At 37.7% G+C, this 15961-nt stretch overlaps 1 protein-coding gene across 1 annotated transcript; it reads right to left on the bottom strand.

Annotated features, from left to right (window-relative positions):
- Nucleotides 1–27: 27 nt before the first annotated feature.
- Nucleotides 28–15691, bottom strand: ZDHHC13 (zinc finger DHHC-type palmitoyltransferase 13). Its single transcript, XM_066320534.1, has 17 exons — nucleotides 15638–15691; nucleotides 14973–15106; nucleotides 14472–14594; nucleotides 13926–14003; nucleotides 13337–13481; nucleotides 11958–12022; nucleotides 11214–11376; nucleotides 10269–10394; nucleotides 9828–9961; nucleotides 8950–9050; nucleotides 6385–6509; nucleotides 5316–5378; nucleotides 4857–4950; nucleotides 3408–3491; nucleotides 2441–2598; nucleotides 1147–1244; nucleotides 28–637 (listed from the first exon to the last, which is right to left on the bottom strand). The coding sequence occupies exons 1-17, from the start codon at nucleotides 15656–15658 to the stop codon at nucleotides 484–486; spliced, it is 1866 nt and encodes a 621-aa protein (XP_066176631.1). The 5' UTR covers nucleotides 15659–15691; the 3' UTR covers nucleotides 28–483.
- Nucleotides 15692–15961: the final 270 nt, after the last annotated feature.

Raw genomic sequence — 15961 nt, 5'->3', positions numbered from 1 at the left:
AATCTATTTCAGTCTGCAAAAATACACTTACAAGTATGAAAGTTCTATTTTATTACATGTAAACTCTTCAAATACAAAGACTTAATAGAGGTTTTCACAGCATAAGCAATAAAATTACAACATAATTGTAATATTAAGCTTTTAAACATGAACATTCACCTTAATTTTCAAATGTAATTATCTTTTGTTACCAGAAAAGTAAAGCAAAGGGTACCAACATGATTTTGAAATTCTGCCCCCAAAACTTACCTTTAAAAATATATATATTTGTGTCATCTCCTCACATAAAATATTAAATAGTTTCAGCTCAAACTATACATACACAGACACACGGTGACTTCCATATACAAATCTGCTGTATCTTATGCAAGGTAAGTTTAATATTTGAAACAAAAATAAAAAATAAAAACAAGCAGCTTCAGAAGAATTTGTAAAAATTAACAAAATATCCAGTCTTATTTAGCTTTCAGTTCAGTTTCAGTCTTAGAAATCAAGCAAAACTTTACACAGAATGACACTCTTCTCCTTTGTCAGATGAAAAAGTTTGTATTGCTTGGCCCAGTCAATTATATTGGGTTTTAACATACCAAAGCAACTGCACTGAAAAAAGTCTGCAAGATTCTGGAAGCATCCAAGGCTGAAAAAGAGAAAAAATATGCATTAATAAACCTAAAAAAAGAAGACAGCAAGCATGAAAAATACCACTTCACCATGAGACAATACTTAAGATATTAAGCTGTCAAGGGAGACAGCTCAGGGAGAAGAAACAGAAGAGCTCTCAATTGAGCATTATTTCTTTGCTGAACTTTTACAACATGTTTTACATTAACAAATGAGAGTAGATTAAGCTGAACTCAAATATTTAAGAGTTAGTAAGATCTCATCTGTTAGTATACCAGAGGAAACAGGGAAACCTGGTACTGATTTCTCTATTAACAGAGCTAATACTGCAAGAGAAGTCAGAAAGGGGCCAGTTCATATCTTAATTCTCTTTCTGATCCTACACAACAGACACAGAGACTGATGAACAAATGAAAGGACAGCATTCCTTCATTCCCACAACAGTGTTTTGCATTTATGAAGCAGTGGAGAAAATCAGTACTGAAGAGATAACATGCTTAAAACACTCTATTCATTAATACCCACTTGTATGGAGTCCTCCTGAGTGAAACAGGATGCTTAGAGGATTTTCTCTGCACCAGGAGATTCATTCTTTCATGTGAGGTTAACCCCAGGAATACAATCTGATTAGAAGAAAACATAAGTAATTGTTACAACAGGAACATCATGAATTAAAATTCTGGTGAGACCAAAAGATACTAATGAGAAGGGAGCAGCAGAGGGGGAAGAGGCTGGACAAATCTAACAAATAAGTAACCACTGCTGTAACTGATGACTGAAAAGTATGTTTTTAAATGTCACTTGGGCTAAAACCTGGCAAGCTCTAACAAGAGCTTCCAGAGAAGCCAAGCTTAATTGGAATGTCTGTGAAGAGTGTACTTTCCCAGATGTCTGCAGAAGTATAAGATCTATCACAGCTAAGCACCAATCTCCTCAGATTTTGTCTACATTATACCACACGAAACGGCAGAAAAAGATCCCTTGATCCACATGACACTAAATGCCATAAAGCATCGTGTTTTCACATCACTGTGTATGAAACACAGTAGTTGAACTGTGAATATCCTCCCTATCTTTCTCCAGCATGATATCCCAGTGTCTTGGACACTGGGAAAAAATCTATCAGTACACATTTAAAATTGTGGAGCTTTTGGTTTTGTTTTTTGTTTTTGTTTTTTTTTTTACTAAATAAGATGTAAAACAAGCCCTTAGCTCAGTGTGTTTAACACATATTTCAAAGGCATCTCCTTCCTAAGACCTTTTAAACAAGCTGTTTTACAGATGTTTTAGGACAGCTCATCTCCATTTTGTCTGCATAGCTAAGCTTTTCTCTGAGAAAAAAATAAACAAGAAATTTGGCAGTCCTCAACAAGATAAAACCCAGGTCATGTGTTTTTACAGTAGCAGTGGGATTTAATACAGTCTAATGAAACATGGCTTTGTTCTGCCACAGAATTTTCAACTCAGGAATAATTGTGTTACTGAGCTTTTGTGCAGTTCTAGGGGCATTAATACCAGTTCTATTAGTCAAATAAATTTCTTGTCTTTAAATACAACTTTTTATAGGCTTGGAATTTTTGATGAGTAGTAAACCCAGAACTCAGTTATAGGAATGATTTACAGAGTATGATTTTACTTCCAACAGGGAAATGCTGAGTGTACAAGAACCTGTGAAACTTCAAGGTCTGCCCTGAGATTTAAGAGAAGCACCTTGCTGTGACAGTAATCAGGCAGAGGACACAGAGAGTTTTTATGGGAGCAAATCATCCAGGGAAAAGCTTTAATGTGACAAGAAGCATAAAATGAAGGAAAATATCACCTGATAAAGCTGAACAGTGAGCCACAGAGAGGACCAGAGGGTGTGAAAAGAGGCTACTGAGGAGATGTAGGAAACCCAGGGAGAGCAGGACACTGTCTGGGTGAAGTACGTCCACGCTCCATCTTGATGGAAACTTGCTGCACAGTGGTTGGACCAATCTGACAAGACACATAATCAGTTAATTGTGCTTTTAAGCCCTTAAGAGCTGAGCAAAGATTATTTGCATGAAATGAATATTACATAGCAACACCCTCTAGAAACAACACATTTCATCTACCCCGTTGCCATCTAAAAGCACCCACACAGATGCATGACTGCCTGCTATTCTGGCTGCATCATCTTACAATCTGTGTTCATCATCCACAGAAAAACATCCTTGTTTTTAAAGCTTGGTGCTATGGTAATTCATCCTCAGCAACTAAATTATAAGGGCTTTCCTCTCCTCTCCAATCAATTTTTAAATTTTTCAAAGTAACAGCTCAGATTTATTAATGAGATAATACACTTTTTACTCTTCAGAATTAAACTACTTTAAAACCAAAAAGAAATGTTTGTGTTTAGTACAGATATTTCCAAATTAGAAAAAGAAAAATCAATCAAGCTTTTGCAATAATGTATTTACAAACTCATTTTCTGTTACAGCAAAGGCCATGCAGATTAGAACCTGTCACTTGACCTTCCTTCACATAGCTTCTCTATTTCCTCTTTAACAAAAATGCTTCCTGCTATTTCGTTTTCCAATGGATATCCCACTACAGCATCTTTATTCTTGCTCAACACAAATGCAATCGGGTATTTGACCAGAGACTCAGATAGGATGCATTTTCACTTAAGCTACACAGTAACATCACCTGCTGAATAATATCACTTGTGCAGGTTACAGTTGCTGGAAATGAAATGCTGAAAAATAAAGAACACACAGAGACAGACTTGAAAGCTAAATAAAACTAAATTCATCGATACATACATTGAAGAGTTCCATAAATCAGCCAGACACCAGTAATCATCAGGAAAAACAGGAACAACAGGTAGTAATAATGATTCCCAATGCCTGAAATCCAAGAAAAAAAAGGGGAATTTTTTTTTTTAATTTGGACATTTTGAAATTCAGCAGTACTTGCATTTCCACTGAAGTCAGCAGGACTAAAAAGAGAGTCAAAACCATTCCTTATTTTAACCTCTGCCATCCACAAGGGAGCTTGGTAAGGCTGATCCTACTCTCAACTTTCTCCTGTAAGCCACTCCAATTTATATAATAGAATTAGTTCTAATAGTCAACTAGGATTTTTCTCTCCTTCAGAACATGCCTTTAGTTCTCATCAGACTCAAAGAGGTGATTAGGCAACCACAACTTGTCCCATGCACAATAAAATTCTCTCATACGGCTGAGAAGTCAAAGCTATTCAATTTGTCTGACCTTGCTTCAGAATTGGAAACACACACAAAACTCTTAGACTTCTGTCAGAAAAACTGTTACATGAAGCTATTATTTTTAATTACAATAATATTGCTCAAAGCTTTCAGACAACACATCAGAAGGATGTCTCAGCACCTTGTAAATAGCAAAACACTGTAAAAATAGCATTTAACACTAGAGAAAAAAAAGCTATTGGCAAAACAGTAAGTGAAAAATTTATTGTTACAAACATGAAGCTGTCACCTTCCTATCTTGAGCACCATCAGTAACGAGCCAGAAAGGAAGAGAGGGTGAGAGGGAAGAACACAAGAAGGTGGGAACGCCCTGCAGAGTTATCTCAGTGGTACAGCTGCTCCATCCAGAACTGTCCCTAACAGTGACAAGAGGCAATGGAAGCTCACAAGTCCAGCCACTTTCATTCTTGTCATCCACAGCTACTGCATTAAAATGTCAAACTGTGCACACTTGTCTGGTTCTTTTACCATCTACTTCTGGACACATTGTCCAAAAAAGTTTGTCTAATCCCTTTCTGAACCTGCTGATACTGCCTGTGTCTGCAAACCCTAACAGCAGCAAGTTCCAAAATTTCACTGCCTGTGGTGAAAAAAAATGTGGACACACTTTTGCCTTTATCAATTTTAGATCCCTAGCTCTACTACAACGTGCTTGGCTAATAATTCTGTATTCACTTTAGCCACCATCTTAATAATTTTTTTGTTTCCATTTTTAAAGTATCAGTCATATGCCATGTCCTTTCTCTCTCCAAGGAAAGAGTTACAGATTGTGTGGTCTGTGTTTTTAGGGTGACCACTCTAACAACCCCTGAATAATCTTATTTGCTTTTCTCTCTTCCATCTAATTTCCCCTCTTGCACCTATCAGAGCCCCTCAGTATTAACAGGATATTCTTGCACCATGTGCGCTCTCTCTTTAAGGGGATAAATGTTATCGCTGCAACTTTTAAAATACATTTTCAAATTTGATAAAATACACATCTCACCTATGCACTGTCCAGTCCACAGAGAATGCTGATCATATCTGGCAACACATGCCTGGCAAGCAAGGCAATGCACAGATCTCAAAGGCTTCCGTACCTAGGTGAGGGTGAAGGAAAGAACACACTCATAGCAGAAGCATCTACTTTGCTCAAAGTTTAAGGCATCATCTTACAGTTACCACATTTTGCATAATTATTGTGTCACAGACCTCACAACACAGAACATAGATGAGAACCATACACCTTAATTAAAAAAAGGTGATTTTTTTTAAAGTTAAGTTTAGAGTCCAAGGATCTCAAAGCATCTCTTGTCACCATAAAAGAAATCAAGAAATCTAAAAAATATATAACAAACTACTTGTGTAAGACTTTAATGACAAGCAGTGAGGAAAAAGGTCTTTTATGGCAGTATTGGGTAAAATAGAGGTTCAGAAAGAAAGTAAGTACAAAAGCCCCACTTACAAGACATGATGTGCAAAACGTTCTGAAGTCCAAGCAACCAGCTTCTGCAAGAGCTATAATGTTCTGAAAGACAAAGCATTGTGTACTTACATTTGGATCAGGTTTCCATAGGTGCTACGGAGATTTCTACATTAGGACTTTTGCAGTTTTTAAGTATTTTAAGTGCCCAGCACAAACAGGAATAAGAACCTGCTATTTAAAGAGGTGCAGAAGGAAAAAAACACAAACCAGTAAAGACTAATGCAGCTTCACCCATGCAAGATTACTCAAAAAAGTATCTCTGTGTTGCCAAAATCAATAAATGATGTGAATTAAATATTCCTTAAAGGGAGATGGCACCTCTCATAGCCAGTCAGACTGCAGGGACATGTAGCCTCTCAATGTTTATGAGTCCTTTGGTGATACATTAAAACTACAGTTTATTCTCCCTAGCAATCTGAAGAAATACAACCTCAGTGAGAACCATGAGATCACAAACAAAATGCTTTCTTTAACCCATAGGCTAGGGAGACCAGACACTGAATTCTTTACTGATTGACTGCCCATGATTTCTTTTGGCCACTATAAAACAGGAAATAGCATGTGAGTTGCATGATGTTCAAGCACAAAAATCAAACCTTTACACACATCCTCAAAGCACATGATAAAATTAAAAATACTTACTAGCATATGATATATAAGAAAGCACTGTGACTATTTCTTTTTAACCAGAGACAACTGAAGCAGAAACCATATAAAATGTCTTTTTTTAAAGTGAAGTTCTGTGTGAATTCATATCACAGATAACACCAGAGGGTCTGTACAACCTTTGGCCAAAACTCACATTTCAATGAGAAGACAGAGGCAAGGAAATTATAGCAGGATGAGGAAGATAAGGAAACAAGCACTAGAAGGAGAAATTCTCCAAGATCTGTGTTGTTAAACTACATTGCTAAAAACCGTTTAAGGAGGAATATTTCACTGCTTTCCAATTTAACAAAGCTGCACATGATGACATACAAATCAACCAGAAGTATATATCTGCTGCACCACGTCAGCCCTCCCATTTATTTTTAGAAAAATCACCTACCTCTTTTCTTTCTTCTTCTGAAGTCTTTATATATCCAGGATCAGTACTCCAGGTTTTATAGAAATAATAGAGAAGACCCATCACGCTGAACATGACAGTGACTTTAAGAATTACATTTGTGGTATGTGATAGTCAGGTCAAGGACTATATTCTTATGACTCATAACACCATTATTTGTCAAACAAACAAAATATTACAAAAATTAGATTATACTACTTCACAAGCAAGACACAAGAAGGAAAAAATTACTTCCACTTTTACAGCGGCATCCTCTCTGTCCTTCCAAGGCCAACTTATCAGAGAAATTGAATACTCTGTCCAGTTTGAGTGCTGGAGAAGACTTTTACAACTGTATAAACCTGCATCACAATATTGCTCCATGTCATCCTCCTTAAAAGTCCTCCAGACTTCTGCCTTTGAATATTTCACAGATATGAAACAAATTTGATTTCTTTTTTCCCTCTGAAGCTTCTGCACTTTATTTAAACACTATCAGTCAGACATGCAGAGCTATAAAGCTTCTGGCAGCTATGAGATTTGATGGGCTGCTGCACCCACCCCAACTCAAACTCAGTCTTACCTTGTCCCATTCATTTCAGCCAAAAGCAACTAAATACACTCATTCAGAAAAATGTAACTGAAAGTCACCCTAAAACTACTTTTGTCACACATAAAAAAAACCTCAAGCACACACTACTAAACAGTTCTGAAGGTAATGGGACACTAGGAACAAAGTTTTCACACTATGAACTAAAAGCATTTGTGTATTGGATGAGTGGGGAAGAAAAGCATGTTAAGATGAACTGTCACTATATAGCAACAGAAGAATATGGAGTGGCACAAGTTTCATACTAATTAAAATCATGCATCAAACTTAAGAGCTCAGGCTGCTAAAGAACAGTTCCTGCTGTCACCAAGGAGCAGGCAGAGAGCTCAAGCCTGGATTGCATCTCCAGTGACCCCTCAGTCACTCCATGAACTCCAGTGCAAGCAATTTTTAAAAATCCAGGATGGCAACCTCAAAGTTCTTTTGTCTTATGAACTAACAACACTGCTAACAGTCCTAATTAAAATCAAAATGATAACTTATGAAATACTGGCACAAACACCAGCTGTGTTTGTTACAAGGTGCAATTATAGAAGTCAAAATGATGGTGTGTTTCTTGTGGGTACTGCAGGTCTATTTGCACTCCTATTGGTTTTTGAAGCTCAGAGAAATCCTTAATTAGAATGGCTGGATATTCATTCAGTCCAGAGGAAATCTGACAGACAAATACAGCTAACTAAAATCCTGAAAACTTTTAAAACTCAGATCTGTGACCAGCTCCAGAAGGAAAACACATTTATGACAAAAATGGTTGGACAGTGAAATGGAAACCTATCCATTGGCCCATCTAAGCAAGCTATGGTTAGGACTTCAAGAATATTGCTATGCTCACCACCTTCAGCAAAGTGTCTGACTCAAATCCTTACAAGTGGAGGGTTTTTTTTTCCTTTTAACTTAGATTACACCAATTAAAAAAACCTTAAAGCTGCACGACAATTGAATAACACCATTTCCATTTATACAAGCATACGTATGAATCCCCAGCAGGAATACACTTGATCAGCTCATCAAAGTTAATCCTGATAATTCTATTAAGGACCTCTTAATTTGGAACAGTATAAGAGAAAATGTCATTTAAAGGCCAAATTAAAAATTAATTAAAACTGTGTAGCAACATATTATAGCTAATTTAGTACAAAATTATTTGCAGTTCTAAGTATCTTCCTAAATGCTTTTTCACACAACTTTATCAATAAACAGATGCCCACTGTGTAACAAAAGAGCAGGGCACTGGAAAGAGAGCACAAACTACTAAAATGTTTTTGTACCCATCAGTGAGAAGACTTCTCAAAGAAAGTAGAAGTCAGATAAAAATTAATCCACTGTATACTAAAAATTCAGGGTAATCTGTGAATAAAGACAGGAGACTCGACAGTCTTCTTTGCAGGAATACAAAGAAATTTCTTTTTTTTTTTTTAGGGAGGTGGAGCTGGAGGATGTTGTTTTTAAGTGTAGGAGCATGAATACCACTAACTGCCAAATACTTATAATTTTAGAAAGAAGGGATGCTCTTAAGATTATTATTAAGATATGTGTTACCCAGTCCACATGCCAAAATACATATAAATACAAAATACATGACAAAATACCACATGCCAAAATACATCCCTGTACAACAGTCTCAGTGAGGAAGATTAAAGAGTGATGTGGCGATTCTAACAGAAACCACTGGTTTTATAACACATATCTTCATCCTGATATTCCAGTAACATATGAAATATTCCAGTAACATATGAAATATAAAGAAGACAAAAACCTACAGACAAAAGAAGGTACAGATTTCTAGCCTGTGTATAACTTTAAAGTCACTTTGCCCCTCCCCAAAGGGATTAAACCAATCTTACCACACATTAACAGTTACATGGAATTATCTGGAACTGCTCATCACTGTTAGCACAATCAGGTTTAGATTTACAAGAACTCCAAGGAGAGCTGCACTTCTTGAGTATAAAGGATATCAGGCAGGAACCAGAAGAACCAGGTCATGGATATCCAAAAAACTGAACTTAGCAGAAATGCTGTGGGAAGATACCTTAGATTCTTGAGCCCTATGAGTTGCCTGAAAGAACATTAAAAGAAAAAAAATATTTTTCAAATTATATTTGAAACATAAATTCACAGAATATAAATCATCTGGTTTGCAACTGTAAAAACTTCAGGCACACGGTTTACTTCAAGTCTCTCAAAGCAATCAAGAACTGTCAGTCATAAGCATTCTTTATCCAGATATATATAGGGGGTTAACAATGCAAAAATAAAACTGAAGAGTGCTCTGTTCCAGCACAATATTGTATAAAAGTGCTGTAAGATTGGAAGAAAAGTCCAATCTCTGTCTATTTGCACACAGATAGCATTGCCATATCAGTGACTACTGACTGTGGCAGGAAAAGTGAGAAACAACTCAGGATAACACTGGGAGGTCTGGGGAGCAGAAGGAGAGGGGATGGCTGATTAAAACTCATTTTATGACAGAATATAGCAGGGAAAAGTTGTGATAAAGGACATTTCTGAGCAGAGTCTGAGCAATGTTTACCAGATGCAAACCATCAATACCACTCTGACAATAAAATTAGCTAACAGATTGAGTATGGGTTTTTTTTTCCAAATCTTCCAGTAACGAGAAACTATTAATAGTGTACACTTAAATACATTCAATTTCTATGGTCATTCATTCTAAAAAGGACATGTACTTAAATTCTTCACACACCATGCAACCATTACTCAGGAGACATCTTTTATATTAAATGAAACTAAACTCTGAAAAGATTTATGCATCAATACTTTTTAAAAAGTGTCTGACAAGTAAGTACAAAAACAGAGAGAAAAAGCTGCAAACCTCACAAACAGAGCCATCCCAAATAGCAGGCTGAAAAGCAAACCTCCTTTTAAAAGCCAAGAATCAGAACTTAAATCCATGACGTATCCAATGGCCCACATGAATGTCAAGGAAGATGCCAACATCAGGAAGAGCTGTTAAAATTATTATTGTTAAAATATGACAAAGTACTCAAGCAGGTCTTATTTAAAAGTATTTGGTTCACATAATAAATGCTGAAAGACCCAAGATAAGATAGGACAAGGTGACACAGAAATACATCAAAAGCAGGGGTGAGGTATGACATAAAACCCCCCACGCAAACCATTCCTACGTGCTTTTAAAGAATTCTGTTTTGTGCGCCCAGTTTCAGAAATTACTCTGGTCAGAATTAATTTGCATGCCACTCTAAACACAGCATGCTCTACTTTTATTTCCATTAGTTATTACTCAGGAAATTACCTCATATTTCTCTACTATTTTCAGTAACCTGTTATTTCTTCTGTTTCTCATTCTTTCTTCCTCTTGTATCATATAAACCATGAAGTGATTCTGACTTTGATAAGCAATGTCAAGTGGTGTCTCTCCCTTTAACAACAGAGAGGGTTAGTCATTTATTTATGTACTTAACACATAAATACTCTCATTTTTAACAGAAGCAAGAATATAGTTAAAACAAGACTAACTGGGCAATTACTTCCCACCCACCTTTCCCCCACTATTTTTTTAAGGCAAAGGTAAGCTAAATTCAGAGTGTTAACATGCTTAAATCAGAGCTTTGTAGTTCTGAAAACTGATTACCTGTAAATAGATTGCATCTATTTATCTGCTGGACTGCCTCCAATAACATTCCTATATAGTCCTGGGAATCTATACTTTCAACATTTATACTATCAATTTCTACAAGTATTAAGTTGAAGCCTTTCTTATGTGATAATCTTTTGATGGTACAAAGAGGTGTTGCCAAACACCAGCTTTCACATGAGAACATTTACTCAATTTAAAGTCTTCATGAGTCTGACTGGACACTAAGAAATGTATTTTTTAAAATCTGCCCAAGTCCTCATGATAACATTTTTTAAGTAGAAAACACCCAAATGAAGAAATGAAACAAGGCCCCAAGAAACTGAAACAAAAAAGGGTGAGGCAGCAGAATCTGCAAAGGACACAATTACTGCTGAGTGAACACAAGGCTTGGCTGTTCATTTCACAAAGAACCCCTGCATTTGTACTTTAAGCCACACCTTAAGAAAGGTGCTACTTCCTTTTGCGAAAGACTATGAACACCTGCTCTTAGGCAAGCCCTGCTGCAATTTACATGCAACATGGAGAGGACTGAGATTTTTCTTTATGTTCATTTTACACATTCATGCTGCATGGGATGAAATATCACAAAGGTAATCATACCTTGACATTTTTTATGTCCAGGCTGGCACCAGCTTCCAGCAACAGATCCACTGCATTAGTATTTCCTGAGGCTATTGCCCAATGCAGTGCAGTATTCTTTTGAACATTGTCTACAGCATTGAGAGAGGGGTTAAACTTTAAGAGAAACCTCATGGGTTCTGGTCTAGATGAAAATAAAGTATAAGAGTTAACAAACAGAAGATAATCTAGACTGGAAATGAAACTTTCGAACACTTTAAAAAACAACAGTTCCCACCTGTGAAAAAACAGTAGATATATAAGCCCTTCTAACAACCAGCTCATCAATGACAGATCCATGTTCAGAATTCCAGACCTGCCCTGGAAGCTTTTCTCCAGACTATGTTACCTTACCATTTTAACTAACATGAGGTACACAGCACAGATTATACCTCCTACAACACTGTGTGTAGCTTGTATCTCCCCATTTTATTCTAAATACATTTCACTGCATCCACACCTATTTGTTTTCATTTTGCAGAAAATACAGTAAGGCTGCAGATGATTCAGCCACAAACCTAAACTTCCTTTAGAAATCCTTTTCACTTTCTTTGCTATATCCCATGAGCTACTGCAAACTCCTGATCTCTGAAAGACCTCATATTTTAGTACAAATGGAAGGGAAAGGAATGTCAGTTAAAAAAAACCAAAACAGTAAGGAAAAATTCACCTCACTGCTTCTTGAGTACAACTCAATAGACTCTTCTTCAGTTATTCTCTACTTACCCAATGGCTTTTTGTGCTGTTAACATTAAAGGTGTTTGCCCATTGAAGTCTGTTGTGTCTATGTTCTAAGAATAAGGAAAAGATAACAAGCAAGTGATTATCAGTGATTTCAGGAAACAGTGGAATTTGGGGCTATACAACTGGCTTAGCTTCACTAATTAACAGAAAATGAAAAATGGACAGAAATCAACTTATATCAGCCAAGAAGGCAACACTTATTTAAACTTTTTTCCTCCTTCTACAAGTCTTACACGTCATTCCTTTCAGAATATTCTGAGCTTCCATTTAAGGAAGTTTTTAAGGGAGAGACACCACTAAGGACATTTTTAAGTGAATCATGTCAACTGTATTTCTCAACCTCTTTGCAAAGAAATACTATAAATAAGAAGGACCTTGTAAAGCAATGCTAACCATGTTCCTTGTGTAAATAGATGTACATAAAAGATGTACAGAAAATACATAAAACAGGTTTATTAAAACAACAAGGAAGGATTATACATCTCAAGACATAAAGATCTAACCACCTAAATTTTTTCTTCCTCTTTCTTTCCTAACTTTCTTCCTTCCTCACAACAAAGGTTTCCTTGCTCCCTGCCTCCATCTATCATTACATTAGTGCAGATTTACTTAAAAGAATTATTCATTTGGATATTTTTAGTAGAAAATAGGTAGGCCAAAAGCTTTATTAAGCCGGCGATATATACCACTATACCTACATTCCAGAAGTCAGTTCCTCTCCCTAAAGAGAGCTTCGAAGAAAATAAACTTAGCAAACTTTTAAATCTTAACACTAGATTGTTTCTCAGAATCAGTCTAGATCATATAAGAACTCTCCTGCCATTTTTATCAGCAAGTTGTAACACTTGCCATTAATTCTGCTCATTTCAGATCTAAGCTGAGACATCAACTACCATATATATAATATAGAAATTTCTAATGAAAATTCAGACCTAGTCTGATAATTTATTCTGCATTCTTCAATCGATGGACAACGGCACAGATTTTTACTAACAAAACTGTAATCAAATCATAAACACTTCATGATGTCTATGCATCATATACTCCTTTTTGTTCCCAGGTTTAAAAGCCATTGGTTATTTCACAGCACCACAAATTCACACAGCCTTAGCAACACTCCTAAACATGCTGAAATGTAGGTGAATCTGAATGTGGGGGATGACAGGAATAGGGAAGAGCATTAAAAATATATATACACAAATATAAAAAAAATCTAAGTTTGTCTGCACTTATAGCACAGAAAAATAGGAGTAAAATCACTGCTTTTCATCTAGGGAAAAAATGATTAATTCTAAAATGTCTTCTATACACAGGCAGCTACTTGTAAGCAGAAAACAACATTTGGGACATCAGCAACATACCTGGCCTTTTGCTATGAGGTAGGCTATGATGGGCATGTGTTGGAACAGCACTGCTAAATGAATGCTACTGAATCCCTCCCCATCAATAAGACTGGGATCCGCTCCACATTTCAACAATAACATGACTATGGGAAGATGTCCTTGTCTGCAAAAATATATAAAATGAAACTATAGAGGTGATTTTAAAAATTGATATTACTATGAAAGCATTGCCTTGATAATTCTCACAGGCATTCCACAAAAAAGATTTCAGACCCCCATGGCTTTTTTCAGGAAATTATATTAAATTTATACATCCTAATAAATGAGCCTAAGGCAAAGCATTAATTTAGAATACAGTGGTTATGCTACAGTAACTTCTCTTGTGAGCAGCCATCCAAGCTTCAGATTCTGGCAAAAGACTCGTAATCCAGAAGAAAGGACTTATCTTCCAATGGGAGACTTTGCAAGTGAAGACGTTTTCTCAGAATAATTATTTCAGGTGATGCTTTCTCTAGACAAGCTGTGCTTTGCTCTCTGGATCTCAGAAAATGCTAGCACAGCTGTAAATACTGACACATTTGCAGCTAATGGTCACAAGCAGCATTACCTGATGGCCCAGTGGAGGGGTGTGGAATTCAAATCTCCACCAAGCTGATCCACTATCGCACCTTTGGAAATGTAATATCTGTGTAATAACAACACAATAAGGTCAGGAACAGATAGAACAGAACAGCAAAACATTATACTAAAGATAACATAGCTAAAGGAGTAAATCACTCCTAATAAAAAATTCACTAGAGAAGCAAATGGACAAAAGCGGGTTTGCAGTAAATGACACTGTTTCTAGAAGATGTTGAAGAAAAAAAAATAGTCATTAGCAAGGTACTTCTAAAATCAGCTTTCATTTTTGTTACAGAAACAAACCCAGGAAAATCTAAGGATTTCATGTACTACATGATTTCACATATAAAGAAATGGACTACCTTTACAATTCAGTGACATCTTCACAAAGATAAGTGCACTAGTATTTGAATTCTACCCTTTTCTTCTAAATCAGTGTGTCCCTTTGCTTTCATGTACAAAAGCAACAAAGTGATTATAAATAAAAGTTGCAGAATACACTGTGTTACTGTCACAGGGACTCCCAGCTTACTTTACCAGCTCCTGTCTGTTGTTTATTGCTGCCCAGTGAAGAAGAGTCACATTTTCTTTATCTGGTTGTCGAACATCATATCCTGCTTCTACCAGTTCTTTGCATCGCTCTAGCATTCCATACCTGAAATAAGAAAAAAAAAAATCAAAACAATTTACTTACTATTTTTTTCCAGACCAGAGACAGTTGCATCCTAAAGAAAAAAATTCATTTCAGTAAGCATTGCCCAGCAGTTCCTACTGGAGCAAATTCCACACTGCATTACATGCAAGCCTTTTAAAAAGAGTGGGCTGTGCCTTGATGAGTAGAATTTTCCTCTTAATCAAATTTGCTTCAAATGCTTTTATTTGCAATAGCAACTGTAAGTGATTTTTTTTTTCTTCCATTACAAGGAGAAAATGAAACTGAAAACATTTCCTTTGTAAAAATATCTACCTTGGCTCACATTTGAGGACATGCCCATCTATTTCAACGCTCTGCACACTCAGAACATGTACTTACTGTGTAGCCTTGACAATATCACAGGTGCTGGGGTCTTCAGCAACGGGATATGGGCCTGGGAGACCTTTATCTCCATGGACACTGTGGCTGCTGTGCATAGGAGGTCGATGAGGCCCATGGCAATGACTTTTACACTGGCAGTTAACAAAATAATTATTAAACATTGTTATTTATCAGCTGCACACCACACACACACACACCCCTTTACCAGAAGCACTCACTGTGCATATCAGGTTCTGTAAATACAAACAAAAATGTTAATTCAAAGAAACTCCTGGCAAGAGACCAATCCTTTTCTTTGCAGGGGACAGCGAAAGGACGTGGTCAAGGGGCATAAGGACAAATTACAGAGGCGTTCATCCGGTTCCCGACACAGCAGCCTCACCCACTACAGGGCTGCCCCACCAGAAACCACAACCTACGGCCTTGGGGAGGGTTTGAAACGCACTTGGCAGCCACAGTGCCACCGGTGGAACCAGAAACCCGAAGCGAGGGAACAGACAAGGCACACGCAGAGCAGTACACGGACGGCTCTTGCCCGGGAGCCCCCGCCAGAGCCCGGCAACACCGCGGCCGCCCCGGTCCCGCCCTCGCCGCCTGCCAAGAGCCCCCAGCGCCCCCGGCCCCGCTCCGGCCCCGCTCCGGCCCACGAGCTCCCCTCTCACCGCCGGGCCGCTGCCCGCCATGCCCACGGCCCCGCAGCTTCCTGCTCCCGCTCCCTGGGCACGCCTCCGGGGCGGGGTCGGGCACACACCATCCGGACGGGGCGGCGCCGGGGCGGTGCCGGGAGAGCCCGGGGAAGCAGTCCCTGAGCTGCTCTGGCCGCTGAGGAGCCGCTTAGGCGGGGTAGATCGGTGGCTCCCGGATTTGTTGGCTTGTGCCAGAAATGGCTGCTTCCTTTTTACCCAGACAACCGCTCCGAAAAACTCTTTCGTTTTCGCAAAAGGGTTCCCCCGGATCGCAGACAAGGGGCCTTTTCTGCTGGCGAA

Source organism: Sylvia atricapilla, chromosome 6 (genome assembly GCF_009819655.1).
Source record: "Sylvia atricapilla isolate bSylAtr1 chromosome 6, bSylAtr1.pri, whole genome shotgun sequence".
NCBI lineage: Eukaryota > Metazoa > Chordata > Aves > Passeriformes > Sylviidae > Sylvia > Sylvia atricapilla.
Note: the sequence above shows the minus strand (reverse complement) of the source record. Positions and strands in the feature narration are given on the sequence as shown.

Coding starts and splice junctions, on each gene's coding strand:
- ZDHHC13 (XM_066320534.1), bottom strand. CDS start 15,658: ATGGCGGGCAGCGGCCCGGCG. Junction 9,962..10,268: donor AAATAGTAGAGAAATATGAG/GTAATTTCCTGA, acceptor TAATTTTAACAG/CTCTTCCTGATGTTGGCATC. Junction 4,951..5,315: donor CGTTTTGCACATCATGTCTT/GTAAGTGGGGCT, acceptor ACCCTCACCTAG/GTACGGAAGCCTTTGAGATC.